General features: G+C 43.8%; 1 protein-coding gene across 2 annotated transcripts in view; it reads right to left on the bottom strand.

Annotated features, from left to right (window-relative positions):
* The window catches only part of NDRG2 (NDRG family member 2), a 91601-nt gene extending 76810 nt beyond the window's left edge, over positions 1-14791 (bottom strand). The window contains exon 1 of one of the 2 annotated variants that reach the window (XM_040352394.1): positions 14722-14791. In XM_040352394.1, the coding sequence (XP_040208328.1) occupies positions 14722-14761 (40 nt within the window). In that variant the 5' untranslated portion in view covers positions 14762-14791. The remainder of the gene's footprint in view (positions 1-14721) is intronic. The other variant, XM_040352411.1, reaches the window with a different exon arrangement.
* Between the last annotated feature and the right edge of the window lie 1049 nt (positions 14792-15840).

The raw sequence follows: 15840 nt of genomic DNA on the forward strand, positions 1-15840 counted from the left end.
TGTAATATTGCAAAACCGGTTTAATAAAACGATATCTGGAGCACTCTTTTTTTACATGTGGAGAGATCCTATTTACATGCTTGCCGCTGGATAACGGAGATCAGCTAACCCTATCTGTGTGGTTCAAAGCGATTTTTTCCAAGCACGAGAGTGTAAGGCATAAATATCTGGTGAGTGTGTTATCCAAAGGGAGTGGAATCACTGGCACTTGTTGGTATGGTGGAAGATCAGAAACGTTTATACTGGATTAACTCTTTTTAGATGAATTTCATTATGCTTATGAACTTTTTATTGAATGTAGGATTTCACTTGTCACAGGGTGATATTGTTACACTGATAATTTGAATTGTCACATTGTTATGCTTATAGCGATACTTTAAATTGTACCGCGTATGAAGTAGTCTTTATTTTATTTTTAGGTTTATCTTTGCACTTTATTGGAGTTACACACACACACACGAGTAATTTAGCGTTACTTATTTTTTCACTATTAGTTTGGATAGAGGTAAAAAACAAAAATCAAGTTTCTACATCATTAAAGTGGCAGGTTAGTCATGTGTTTTTCCTTAAGTCGCAGTGGTGGTACTTCCAAGTGTGGGCGTACAAGACTTGCTGACCATCAGCCATAAAAATGATTAATAATAATAATAATAATAATAATAATAATAATAATAATCCCAAATCTGAACAAAAAAGTAAATTACTATTATTAATAATTATTTTGCATTGAGTGTTTATTATTAAATGATATATTTTTTTTAAGGGTTATGGTTAGTTATTACTTATGTAGCACTACCCCCGAAGGAGCGCTGATTGTTTTGGGATCGGCGTATTGAGTTACCCTGCAGTGTGTCTAGGGGTGATAGCAGTGAGCGAATGTCCAGTCATCAAATGGATTTTCTTGAATGCTTTATTCCAAGGCCCAACATCAACATGAGGTAGGATAGGAAAGGTTGATGAAGCATAAGAAGAACGGAAGTATCAGGCCTTCGATATGAAGAGAGCAAACCTGCTCTCAGTAACAGTGAAATCAGTTCGTCGCCACTCTAGCCAGAGTGGGTGAAGTGCCCCCGGACAGGCTTCTGCCACTAGCCTGGCAGCCGAAGTGTCACTTGTAGATCGCTGGAAGGAAACAGGCCTCTGCCACAGGCTTAGAAATTCAATGAGCAATGGTTGGATCGAGCGAATCCTCCCAGTCAATTCAGTTAGAGTTACCGGTAGACAGCTGCACTGTACCTGTCAGTATCTCGGTAACCAGACTCCCGATGGTTCGTTCAGAACTCCTGGATAACCTCTCTCTGGGTTCTCCCTGAGCCGATTCCCCACGCGCAGCCTTCAGCCTAGGATCTTCCTAGAAAAGTTCAGGACCCAGCAAGTCGCTGGGGCCCCTTTCAACATCAGGATGGAGCTCCGCATGGTGCGCAACTCCGGCCAGGTAGGCCATGGTGGCGGGGTCCATGGATGCGCGCACCCCAAAGGTGGATGCTGCACCTGGAACTTGGACCCCGCGAAGAAGACCAGAATCAATGGCGTCTGCCACAGATATACCCCTCCCCAGCATGCCCAGCGAGGGAAAAACTCCTCTAATTGGCTGCTGGGGAAAAGTGGCTCTGCCAGAACCTCTCTAGCGCCAACTGTCGCCCAGGGGTGGGATCGCACCCCTGGAACGCAGACTGACCCACAGGACAGTTCCGGAATGACAGCAGCCCAAATTTAGTAAATCATGAATGGGAGCAAAAAAACAAAAACAAAACTTAACTCTCCCATTCCCCACTAACTTTAGTGTAGTGCCTGTACTGAATGTTATCTTCTTGTAACCACCAAATAAATACTATTGAAACAGAAAAATCTTCACGTTGTGGTAACATCTGCTGCAGCAAGTTCTTGTACATGTTTGGAGCATCTGTATGCAAAGGGCCTCTCAGAACCATTGATATTCTCCTTGGCAGCACTCTCGCCACTCCGTCCTCTGTCACTAAAAAACAGCAGTGTTGGCTAGTGTCAGATGCTAGCAGAAGCAGTGACATCACTCCCTCTGTCATGGCACACCGCTCAGCATGGCTATCAGCTGCAACACTCAAGCACCATCACATGGGAGAAGATCACATGGTTGCTCATATTCGGATGTAGAGCCGATCTTGGGCTAAACCCATCAAGAAGCTGTCTCTCCCACCCAATCAATCTGGTCAGGGCATTTCCCACCTCACAACTGCACACACAAAGGGTTGGGACATTATTACCTTAATATGACAACATGGCCATATTGGGTTAATGTCATTGACCAAATGGGATGCTTTTGACATTGTGGCCATATTAGGTCAATGGTGTCACAAACGTCTCCCACTCCTTGCATATGTGCAGCTGCCCTGGCCATAGTTTAGTGAATGAGAGTGAAAGCTTCTATCTGGGTTTAGTCTGAACTTGGGCTTGAGCCAAACCCAAGTTCATCCCTATTCAGAAACACCAGGTAATATTGCCAGCTTCTATGGAGGTAGGAACACTGGGGGGGGAGTGTTGGCAAGGCATCAGTAAGTCAAGGGAGGCCCCTTGCCACTTTTTGCTGACTGGGCAAGATGACAGTGTCTTAACGTGCCTTCAGCTCCAGTTTGTGGATGATAAATAAGAGTGCTGGCTGTCACTTTAAACAAACTGTCAGCGGGCTTTCAGTAAGCTTCAGCACTACTTGAAACTTGATGAAAGCCTGATAGCTTGTTTAAAGTGACAATGAAAACTCCCATTAAGTGTTTAACATTCCTAAACTAGAGTTGCTTTAAAGGCTTCACGAGGACTATAGGCATAAATGTCTTACAGCATATGTAATATACCTTGCCCACATAGATTTCCCAAAAAGGACACCAGAACTGTTCTGGGCAAGGTCACGGCTTTGAGTCACACAGGCAACTTATTACAACCATATAATAAAAAACGTAAAGAGGCACCTGGTCCCTTATGAAGTAAACAATAAAACTGCCTCCATATGGTGAAATACTATTATAACTAATCCTAAACGCTTTGACAACCTCAACACCATACATTGAAATCAACCAAAAAAAAGTCCATAAACAAACATGGTATACCACACATCATATACCGTGATCTTCTAATAAAGCACCAAATACCACCACCACCGTGAGAAGTGCACACTTACCAATGCTCCAGTGACCTCTAAATTAATACGGCTGGGTTTCCATCTATGCAAATTGGATGTGGCGTTTCCCTGCATCCAATTCGCATGGTAGGAGATTGTGACCTGCTCTCTATGGAGCTGGTTCACATATCTTCACTGTGGCTCCGGTGCGAATTTGCACAGGGGTCCTGTGTCTTTTGGTCAATTTCAGGTCCGAAATCAGCCCAAACATTTGGGCCGAAATCGGACCTGAAACGGTAATGGGGACGCACCGGACACCTGCCGTGAGCCGCATGCGGCAATAGTGTGAACCCAGCCTAAAGGTCAATAAGCACTTTGGGATATTTGATGACCCATCCAAATCGATCACCGTCTCATCATCAAATCTGCCAATATTACCCTTTATCTGTTATCCTGCCTTGAACTTCCTGGTGGTGGTATGCACACCGATCCCAGGAGGGAGAAGCGGTGGCATTTAGATCAACAAGGCTGTATACATTTGTGCCAGTATGTCAGGGCACAGTTACATTTTTCTGAGAAATCACTTTGAAAAACAGCCCCTCGAATTTCTGGCTGCAGCCATCTTAAGAGCAGACTATCCCGGTCTCGGCTACATGTGAATTGAGTTTGGTGGTCTCAGCCCGGCTCCCGGTGGGTGTGCTATGCGAGGTAAGCCTGCGCTTAGTACGCCCACCCCCCTCCCACAAAAAACACCACACTTACACGCACTCGAAATTGGGTTAACATGCACGCACTTTGACCACGCGGTCTCTAAAAAGAAAGAGGTGAAGGACTAACGGGGCTGGTTGAGCGGGCTAGATCCTCTCACTCCCTTGTAGGGAGTCCCTCTGCCCCGTTGGGCTTCAAAGCGGAGCAGGGGTAGGGCGGGCTATGTGGGAGGACCCCCTCACACACCTGCCATTGCCACCCGGGGCATGGAGAAAGGTGGCAGATTGCCTCTGGGGGAGGCCTGCCTACTCCCAACTCCTGCAGTCCGGCTCCTCTCTCGAGTACACGCACAAAATACACTTAAAAAAAAAAAACACGAGCAGACTATTAATTTTAGGCCTGGAATCCATGAAGGAATTTATTTATTTATTTATGTATAGTGTATATATATATATATATATAATATATATATATGTGATACATTTGCCTATAGGTCTCAGTTTACTGCTCCCTGCTAGCCAGGTTATTGATGTGCTAATGTCCCCTCACTATTTCTAAAGGTTAATTGATCTATTGTGTTGTGTGAAGGAGAGCTGGGTTTAAGTGGCTTGTGTTAATTATTCTGATTGCTTCATTGTGGTAATTATCTCTCTATATGCGGGGTCGAGCGGTCTGGTTGATGTATTCAGTACAGCTAGTGCTCAGCGTCATTGATGTCATTGTCTAAAGAAAATGTGTTTCAGCATCGGCCCCGTCGTGTCTACCTACTCATCTGTATGGAAGCCCCAGTGTGAGGGGGGCGGAGATTTGTCATTGTAACAGTTTTGGAAATGACATATAAGCTGTGTGTTATAACATTAAAGTCTGTGTTGTTCAAGCAGTAAGCTGGTCTCATGTGTGGCTTTCTGGGCGATTCCAGGGATATCCCTCCTCGTGGAATATTGGGGTGATTTTCGTTATGGGAAGAAGGGAACGTTGACGGGGATATCATACCGATACCGTCACAATATATATATATATCTATATATATATATATATATATATATATATATATATATATATATATATATATATATATATATATATATATATATATATATATATATATATATATATATACATATACACATACATACATACATATACACATACACACACACACACACACACACACACACACACACACACTAAAATAAATAGGATATACTTTCCTATCCATTTACTAAGGCTAGCAGCAAAAGGATTACAAATAGTGTCGATTGAGAAAGTAAAGTTCCACATTAAAGCAGAGTTTACCCTAAAAAGTGCAATTTTGCTTATTTGCTCCCCACCACCCCCCCACCCTTAAGTGCCAAAACGGTTTCCCGCCCCCTCCCAAAACAAAAATTACCACCAGCCACCACTGGCTTGCCGATTGCTTTAACATGAGGTTTTTACCTCTGCCTAGGCATATATATTTTCCTTATATAATCAGTTCGGTGACAAACACTTTGTGACATGAAACCAGAACAACCGTGTTGTTGGTTAAGATTTTTGGGATTACATAGTGATCATATTCTTTACTCTGTCTCAACATTTTCCATGCAGGCCACAAGCCTTGCTATAGGATTTCCGAAAAAACACATGTCTAAACTATTGTGCAATTTGTTTTGCGGTAGAAATATAATGAACAGATTGAATCCATGTTGACATAGTACAAAACAGAGCTGCAGTCAGTTATAGGGAATTGCAGAGGGTGCAGTGAAAGGCGAGCCCTATATGTTCAATAGGAGTGGATACACTGGCAGTACACAGAGCACTTTCTGCCAAGTTATCTGTGAAAGTGACAAAGATATGCCTGTGCCAAGCCGTCTCCTGAAGGCCTTGACTTAACTGCACTCTTTCATGGTGGGGACTATTCCGATCACTTTCTCGCACACAGATTGCCATCTCTCTCGGGTCTCCTACTTGACAAACCTGTATGTCTCAATAACAGGTGTGCCATTCCCACAGTACACTGCAGCCTGGGGGTCCTTATGTCTCATGCTTGATAACAGCTCTTTGGCATAGACACTTAATGCGCATTTATAGGATAAAAGGAATGTTAAAAACCAGCAGTAAAATAAATCCCAATGCAAATTTTTTGGGTAACATGGCAGTTTCTTAAAACTGATCTCTAGGCAGATATAAAAGCCTAACGGATGCATTTATGTATTCATTAAAAAACAAAACAAAAAAAAAACCACTGCACTTTAAAACAAAATGTGCTTATTTTGACCCGACTCAACCTAACCCACCCTATACCTCCATGATTTGATGACTGCGTTTCTACTCCATTTACATCCAGTAAGGCAAGTGTTCACACTGGCTTTGCCTGCGCATTACAGACTTATGGAGGTTGGTGACAAATGGAGACGGTCCCATGGAATTCTAGAACCGTGAGCCTGGGTTCACACTTGTACCAACACAGACATTTGCCGCCCCCTCCCAACACACACAGGTTTACCTTATAATTTATTTTTTACAATTCTCCTTTAAGGGGGTGTGGGCCTATGCCTTGATACTTTTTCCAATAGGTGTCCCTCATTCCCATCTCAAAACGTTGGGAGTTATGGGTATTGGTTAAAATAGGTGAAAGGGGGCAAAAAGGATAAGGGCACATTCACTCCAGCAGCGGAGATGATCACTGGTGTGTGCTGAAAGGAAACAGTGCCGATTATCTAGTTGCTTTGCAAGTGACATTTCATTAAATTCCATTTACAAGTGACATTTCATTAAGCTCTATTACACAGCGGCATTGTAATTCATTCGTTTGTGCCTGCATGCTGAGCAAGCCGATTAGTAGAGAGATACGTCAGATCAGTCTGCTGCTTCTCCTTTCACTGTCCAGTCTGAAAAAAGCAGACAAACTGTAAGACCCCTTTCACACTGAGGAGTTTTTCAAGCGGTACAGCGCCTGAAAAACTCCTGCCCGAGGGCTTTAAACACTGAGGCGATGCGCTGGCAGGAGAGATAAAAAATCTCCTGCAAGCAGCATCTTTGGAGTGGTGAGAGGAGCGGTATGTATACCGCTCCTTCCCATTTAAAACAATGGGCAACCGTGGTAATACCGCCCGCAATGAGACTCTGCAGAGGCGCATTGCAGGCGGTATTAACCCTTTATCGGCCACTAGCGGGGGTTAATACTGCACCGCTAGCGGTCGAATTCCGACGGTATAGCGCCGCGGCACCTCCCGCCCCAGTGTGAAAGGGGCCTAAGTGTTGCTAACAGGGGAAAAAAAAAAAATCAGGTCCAGTTAGGTCCTTCCTAAATGGATATAAGGAGAGATGGTTGCATAGAATTCTGGAAGAGGCTACTGCCCAGTGCACAGAGGATTAGCAGCAGAAAGTACAAAAAAAAGTGGAGGCGGCCACAGGCATGATTGCAAGGAAAGTGTAGCTGGCGATACCCAGCCTGACCTAAAAGTCACTGGAGGCCATTGTGGGTCCGGACCCGCTTTATACTCTCACACCACTTTTCAATACTCTGCTGCAATGCAATCAAGATTTATCGCATTCACAGGGTGGCAGGAACTGCAACCTCGGAAACTACTAGGGACATGCTCTGCCATGTCAACTACTTTTGGCTGAAGGAGGAAATACCAAGCAAGGCCTGGTATAAAAGGTCAGTGGACTTGGACGAAGCTGCCATAACTTTCTTTGCTGACCTGTCCAGCCACACTTTATACTCAAGCCTTTGCCCCAACATATTCAAACTGTAGGTGCTTCATATAAAAGGAGGGGGCAAAAAAAGCCTGCTTGTTTCTTCTACAACAGCCCGCCAGCCACATCCCTTTTCCTTTTTGGACATTAAGCCCATAGATGTTAGAACTGGCTAGTCCTAACACCAGATCATCCGCCATGATGCTGTGCTTCTCTTCACCAGTGCAGCCACCAACAATGCTCCAGGTCACATGATGCCAAGCTCCTGAGTGCAACTATTGACTTTTTTTTTGCGCCACTTTTGAAGCCAAGGGTTGGCCTAAACTCAATATATAGCGCTGTATACAGTGCTCCCAATATTCCCCTGCCCATAGAAATGAATGGGCAGCGCTTTCAAAGCGCCTTAAAAGTTCTGCAAAACTGGAGTTTTTAACCCCTTTTTCGTGTTAAAAGCGCCCCTAGCAGCCAAAAAGCGAAACAGTGGTAAAGCGCCATTAAAACTAATGTTTACGTGCCAACGCGGCCACAGCCCTAGTGTGAAAGGGGTCTTAGTAAAATTACTGCATACGTCATGTCTCCACCCAAAAAACGACTTTTCTTGATGCATTTCACCACTCCCAGCTTGCTCACTAGGCTAGGGGAAAGATAGGACTTTCATACCTCCCAAATTTGAGATGGAATGAGGGACACCCATAAACAAAAGTATGTAGGCATATGACACACCCCCTGCCGTGCTCTATAAAGTGGGATTCCAAGCCTAGTTTTTTTTTTCCTAATCCACAATACATTACATTCAATATTCTCTTACAATTAAAAAAAAAAAAAAAAAAAAAAAAAAAACCCACACACACAAATCGGTACATAAAACAGTGTAAACACTTACCTGATAGCTGCTTAGCGATCTTGTGGCCATTTCCATGTTAGCTTTGGGCAAGAGAAGCCCAGTTCCTGTGTCTTCCTGGTTTTCAGGGAGAGGTGCATGCTGGGATTTTTAGGCACAGTAATGCCCAGAGACTCCTGGGAAATGAGTGTCATTATTTCCCAGGAGGCAATGGGGTCTTAGGACAGGAAGTTGAACCACCGCAGACTAGGAACTAGGCAGATTACGAAATCTACCTAGTTAACAGCCATATACATTAAAAGGCAAGCGGTTAATAAAAAGCTTGTTTTTAGGGTGGAACTCCGCTTTAAAGGAGAATTATACAAACAATGTTTAGTTAAACCCACCAGTTCCTTATTTTACCACTACTATTCCTTTATATTGGCTTTTGAAAATTTACAAATGCAACAATTTAGAATTTGGATGAAAGGTTTAGCACTAGGAAACACTTAAAAAAATAAAAAGTGCATTTTATATACAACCAGTGATGTATTATGGCCTAGGTCTGATTCCCCCCCCCCCCCCCCCCTAGCACATATCTTCTTCCCTCTCAAATCACTCCCCAGCACATATCCCCATACCACCCTCTCCCCCCAAATTAAAAGATGATCTGTCTCTCTGTCCTCATCCCATCCTGTCCCTCTGTCCTCCCATGAAAATGACAGGGCGGGTCTTAAAAAGGAAGGGGTGCGTCACATATAAAGTAGGGGGTGCGCAAGCTTCACCAGGCCTAGGGCGGCACAAAACCTAAATACACCCCTGTATACAACTATATAGATTAGACCAAAATGAGAGGGAAATAGGGACTTTGTTCCAAATCAGGGACAGTCCCTCAAAATCAGGGGCAGTTGGGAGCTATGCTTTATCTTGTGAGCAAGCCGAGAGTGATGAAACACAAAGAAGGTTGGTTTTTGGATAGACACGTGATGTATGAAGTCACTTTGCTGATTAGTCAAATAAATACAACAAGAAGAGCCAAGATTAGAGTGTGTCTGACATCTTTTTATCTATTGGAGGATCAGCTTTGTGACCCTAGAACAGGAAGTGCATTAGGACTATTAAACACCTCCTCCTCTCCTCTTGTCCATAAAATGAGGGAGGCTCTTTGTAGTCCACAGTAAAAAAAAGTGAGCAGCAAAAGTGAGCAAACTGATAATACTTCATGAGATATAACTTCAGAGTTTACAGAACGAAGAATTGCACTGCATTTACAACAGGATTAACATTTTTTGTTCATGTATTGAATAGATAAGAAAATAAATTTAAACAGACCATAAGGGAGCACACAAGAGCAGTTCATCATTAGGGTTTACATACAGTACACTTAACTATTCACTTTCTTTTTTTAATAAACAAATTCAATTTAATAACATTAGCAAGGCTTGTTGCCATTTTCTTCAAGATATGAGTAAAAATTAAGTGCATGTTTATTACATACACAGAGTCACCTAAAACAATCAAAGTAGTGCAGTGGTTCTCAACCTCAGTCCTCAAGTACCTCCAACAGGCCATGTTTTCAAGTTTTCCTTTACTTTGCACAGCTGCTTTAAATCAAAATCAAATACCGTATTTATCGGCGTATAACACGCACAGGTGTATAACACGCACCCTAACTTTAAGAGGGAAGTTTCAGGAAAAAAACTTTCCACAGCCCCCTGCGTATAACACGCAGGTACAGTTTACCCTCTATTTTCAGGGTAAAAAAGTGAGTGTTATACGCCAATAAATACAGTACATGGTATTGATACAAGCTATTTTATCGAAGGGAAGTTCCCAAAACATGGACCGTTTTGGGTAACTAAGGACTGAGGTTGAGAACCACTGATGTAGTGCACTTTTGGTTACCGTATTTATCGGGGTATTGCTAAAGTGGACCCGCATTCCTGTAAAGAAAAAAAGGATTTTAGTACTTACAGTTTTGGTGTCTTGCGCGGCGTCCATCGGCGGCCTCGTCACGTCCGTCTGTGGCGTCGGTGGTGTCCTCCTCGTCAGGTCCGGCGTCCTTTTGCGGTGTCCTCCCCGCTGAGTTTGAACCACTGCGCCGGCATATACCGAGCACAGTACACTCGGGTATAGTCTGGCAGGCTCGGCTCCTCTCACGGTCACGTCCTGTACGTCCAGGACGTGACCGCGAGAGGAGTCGAGCCTGCCCGACTATACCCGAGTGTCCTGCGCTCGGTATATGCCGGCGCAGTGGTTTAAACTCAGCGTGGGAAGCGGGTATCGGCGTATATTGCGCAAATCCACGATTTTGCCCTGATATTCAGGGCAAAAAAGTGCGCGGTATACGTCGATAAATACGGTACATGAGTACCGCATTTGTGATCTATGCTATTGTGTATAAGGTCCAAGGCCCACCATTTACGGTTCGAAACGTTAATGGGCAGGCTGAATGTAACAAGTTGATCAATCGATCAACTTGGGTACAACCAGCCTGCCAGATACTCTTGTGATTATCACTACTGGCTATAGGAGCCTTAAAACCTGTGGTTGCAAGAAAGAAATTTGCACCGTGTGCCTGCTTAACAACCAATTTCAAGGTCTAGTCACCAATAAGGTTTTCTCTACAACACAGGATGAGTTCAGTGCCTCAAAAATAATAAAACAGCACGTGGACATGCAGCAGTTCTTTAATTCAAGTAATGTGCTTTTATTAAGCTCGTCAGTCCCTGGATTCATGTTACCAGAAAATACAAAGTTATAGTATTGATAATAATTATCTGACATATCCATTCACAGAAAACTGGCAAAATCTGCCCGTTTGATTCAGGGCCAGTTGACACCAGGTGCAGTCCAGTGTGTTTTTTGTTTTTTTTTCGGCATCAAAAAACGCATGGAAAGTAGGTTATATGGTTTATGGTTATATGGTTTCCAACGGCATAGTTCAGCCCAGTGTGGTCAGTTCCAGGTCTGGATTTTTTTATTTATTTTTTTAGAACATCAAAGACGCACTGGAATGCATTGGAGCACATCAAAAACTTACTGGACTCCAGTACAGCAACACACACACACACACACACACACACACACACACACAATCTGAAATGCGTCCGGAAACGCTTTAAAATAAATCAAAAACAAGCCAAAAACGCGCATTCAGAAATGGATCTGGAGTGCGTTTTTGTGGTGTGAACCAACCCTCAATGTTCTATAAATGCGTCAGAAGAAGGCATCTCAACATACCAGGCAAGTCAGATTATGAGAGAGTTGATGGGACCACTCCTCCTATAGTCATAAGGTCTCCTTATCTAATGTAAACACATCACATCTTTATTGACAAATGCATATCTAAGCCGGGTACACGCTATTCAAATTATAAAAAAAATAAATAATAATTCGGAAAAAAGTCAGCTCTGGTTGAAGCCGCTGTACTAACCATGCAAGGTTAGCGATCTCCCCTGCTGAGCTGTTGTGTTCTGATGGGGAATGGCCCACCGCCCCCGAACACCCTGATCAGTGCTCTCTGCCATTGGTTTCTGCTGGCTTCTGGTCAGACAGAATGACATACACTTTTTTTTTTTTGGTACGGGGCTTTAGTTGTCCATTCTACATTTCAAAGCTTAGTGCTTCCTCCTCTAATCCAACTAGTCTAAGCACTGGTCCATGAGTACCATTGTGGTCCTCAGCCCAGCATTCTCAAGCGCTCATTCCACCATCTTATTGATGGCATAATTGAGAAGTGTGGTGAAATCATAGCAGTACAAAGACATCCATTTTTTAAGAAAGAGACTACGAAGAGAAACCAATCAGGACTGCATAACTGCTAATCCCTACCACATCCCAAATAAAGAGAACATTTTGAAAATAGGATGCCCCATGAATTTTATGGGCAAGGAAAGTGAACCTGAATGGAAAGGAGTAATATCGTAAAAATGTATTAAATATACATATGTAGCGCCTGGTTACTTCAAAGTACCAGTGCTATAAAAATTTAGAGGGACATTAGAGTGTAGTTAAACTCTGATCTGATTAAAATGTTCAAATTGGGTCTCTGTCTCAGCTTGCCTGTGCTGTGGGCTCATGCTGTTGTGCTGGGGTGTACTTCCCACCCCAGTGCAGTAGATGGCAGCAGTGGAGTCAAGGTTTGGGTGCTCTTCCCCAGCAGCCAATCAGGAGGGTTGAGCCTCGCTGTGCATGATGGGGGAGGGTATTTATCGGGCAGACGCCATTAGTTCTGGGTCTTTTTCTTCAAGTGCGGCATTCACTTTTAGGGTGTCTGCACCACGGCCCCCCCGGCGTTATGGCCTACCAGGCCGGGGCGTGCGTGCCACGCAAAGTTCCTGGTTTCGCGACCATGCTGGTCTGCAACATCTAGGTCGTGGCAGGGAGCCCAGTGGACGACTGGGTTCCCAATTCTTTAGATCCCAAGTGGTATAGCCGTTCGGTGGGGAGTCCATCTGAGGAGAGCCAATGAGAGGCTGGCGATCCAATAGAGTCTCGAAAATCCATCGGGGATCGAGGTATCCGGACACTGAGAGGCTGGTCACCTGTCAGTCAGTACCTGAAGGCAACTTGAAGGAGATCCAGGCATAATTCTACTAAGGAGGTTTATCTCCGAGATCACAATCAGGAGGGCCTGAGGTTTCTTACTGAATCAATTCCAGGAGAGTTGGTGGCAGAGACTTTTCCCAAAAGGTTCGAGCGATACTCTGGCTGCCAGGTCAGTGAGAGAGGCCTGTCCAGGTACGCTATTCCACTAAAGCAGGAGTGGCGCAAGAAGTGTTACACGTGGGAGCAGGACTGTTTCCCTAATACTACGCCTGAATTTGCCATTCTCCTTCTTCCTTCAACTCTACCTTCTTCACCACAAGTTTTATTGTTTTTACCCGGCTGGGTAATAAAGAGCACAGAAAAAGACACCTGTTGCGGACATTCCTTTACTTCTGCATCATACACCCCCGGGGGGGGGGGAGGTAGTGACACACACACACACACACATAGAAAAATGCACCTAAAAACAATGTATTTCAACACGATGGGAGGTGTAGGTATTCAATTCCTTCTTCAGGGGTTTTTAACAGGCTGTTTGTTCTTTACCACTTAAGGAACGCCTCCTGCACATTTACGTTGGCAGAATAACACATGCACGTACAGGTACGTCCTGTGCTAGTACCCAGCCGTGGGTCGCAGGCGCGCGCCCGCGACCCGGTCCAAAAGCTCCGGGACCCTATCGCCGCTGGAGTCCCGCGATCGGTCCCGTTGCTGAAGAACGGGGAGAGCTGTATGTAAACACAGCTTCCCCGTTCTTCACTGTGGCAGCGATCATGTGATCCTTTTTATAGGGATACACAATCGATGACGTCACAGCCACACCCCCCTACAGTTAGAAACAGACATGAGGTCATACATAACCCCTTCAGCGCCCCCTTGTGGGTAACTCCCAAACTGCAATTGCCATTTTCACAGTAAACAATGCATTTTTTGCTGTGAAAATGACAATGGTCCCAAAAATGTGTCAAAATTGTCCGAAGTGTCCGCCATAATGTCGCATAAAAATGCAATTAAACTACCCCCTATTTTGTAAATGCTATAAATTTTGCGCAAACAACCGATAAACGCTTATTGCGATTTTTTTTTTTACCAAAAATAGGTAGAAGAATACGTTTCGGCCTAAACTGAGGAAAAAAAAAAAAAAAGTTTTTTTTATATATTTATTATAGCAAAAAATATTGCATTTTTTCTAAATTGTCGCTCTATTTTTGTTTATAGCGCAAAAAATAAAAACCGCAGAGGTGATCAAATACCACCAAAAGAAAGCTCGATTTGTGAAAAAAAAAAAAAGCCAATTTTGTTTGGGAGCCACATCGCACAATTGTCTGTTAAAGCGACACAGTGCCGAATCGCAAAACCTGGCGGGGTCCTTTAGCTGCCTAAAGGTCCGGGTCTTAAGTGGTTAAAATGTACATAAAAAGAGAAAAAAAAAATAAAAAAAAAACACACACCCACACATAAATGCTAGAGAATGAATGAATAAATGTAAATGAATACAGCAGGTGAGCAGCAAAACATCTATTTGTGGGACATGGCGATTCATCATACACATGAGAGGAGAGAGGGATTTAGAAGTAGCAAGTAATGGGCAAAAAAAGAAATATTATATATATATATATATATATATATATATATATACACACACATACATATATATATACATACATACATACATATACACACATATATATACACACACACACACACACAGCTATGCGGTGTAGTCTCTTGCTATTGTATAGTAATCCAAAGAGAAGTTCTTTGACAAATGAGCAAAGATATCATGTCTCTGGGTTTGTAAAATTAGCAAAAAAAATAGAACAATAGAGGAAAAAGAAAAAAATCACCAGTAAACAAACCCAAGAGCACTCACCGCTTTCTAAAGCAGTATACGCATAGCTGGAGCAAAGCATACTGAACCGAGCCTTACTGGACAAATATAGAGTGTTTGGACTTCCCCTGTTTATAAGGAGCTGTGTAAGGGTATCCACCCATCCGACCAGGTGTATAATCAATAAATGGGAGTGTTTTGTAGAGTGGTGATTGCTGTGTCCATTTGAATAAATGAGGCCGAGCGATCACCTGTTCATGGTATCGCATGAGCGATCTCTCGGCTTAAAGTGGAGGTTCCATCAAAAATATAACTTTGCTTTATATTGTAGCTTAGACCTGAAAAAAAAAAATGTTTTTACTCACCTCGAAATGCTTGTTGCTATGCCGTCCCACGAAATCTGCCTTCCTATTCACCTCGGATCCTGACGTCAGCTTCCTCGGCTCCCAGGATGCCGTGCACTTCCCCTGTGTCTCCCGGCTTGTTGATGTTTATGGGTTGCTATCACAACAGCGTGCACTTTTGCCGCCGCCGCTCGTTGTGATGGCAACCCAAGTGTTTGAAGGCCCGGCGCTGCGGGTCTATTGCGGACGCACGAGAATGGGGCGGGAGGCGCGGCCCTTTCAACTAGTCATTCCTTGTGGGCTTCACAATGCCCACAAGCAAATGAGAACTCTCAGCAGAGAGGAATATAAACTATTCGTTTTAAATAACTTGGCGGAACGGCGGGTTTTTTGTAAATAGTAAGTGTATAGAGAGATGTATAACGCGAGATGAAAGGTGATATTTCTAAAAATTTAAACATGTAATGGGAACCCCGCTTTAAGCGACGTCCAGCCGCCCGACAGAGCCGCCTACACAACAGATGGGTACTCTGTGCTTGTTTGATGGATAGAGACATATGCGCATGTGCCGGGCGGCGCATAGGCTGTCACACAGCAGGCGGAGGTGCACTGTAGACCAAAAATATTGGCCCTGAGATGCGATAAAGCATCAGGGCGCCCCTGTGTGCCGGGGAGTCTCGATGCATCAGGAGGCCAAGGGAAAACCGCATATCTATGGCGCCCATGTTGAGTTTAAATAGTAAATTAAAAAATCGAACTTGAACCATTAAAAAACACTCCCATATTGATTATACACCTGGTCGGATGGGTGGATACC

Source organism: Rana temporaria, chromosome 1, assembly GCF_905171775.1.
Source record: "Rana temporaria chromosome 1, aRanTem1.1, whole genome shotgun sequence".
NCBI lineage: Eukaryota > Metazoa > Chordata > Amphibia > Anura > Ranidae > Rana > Rana temporaria.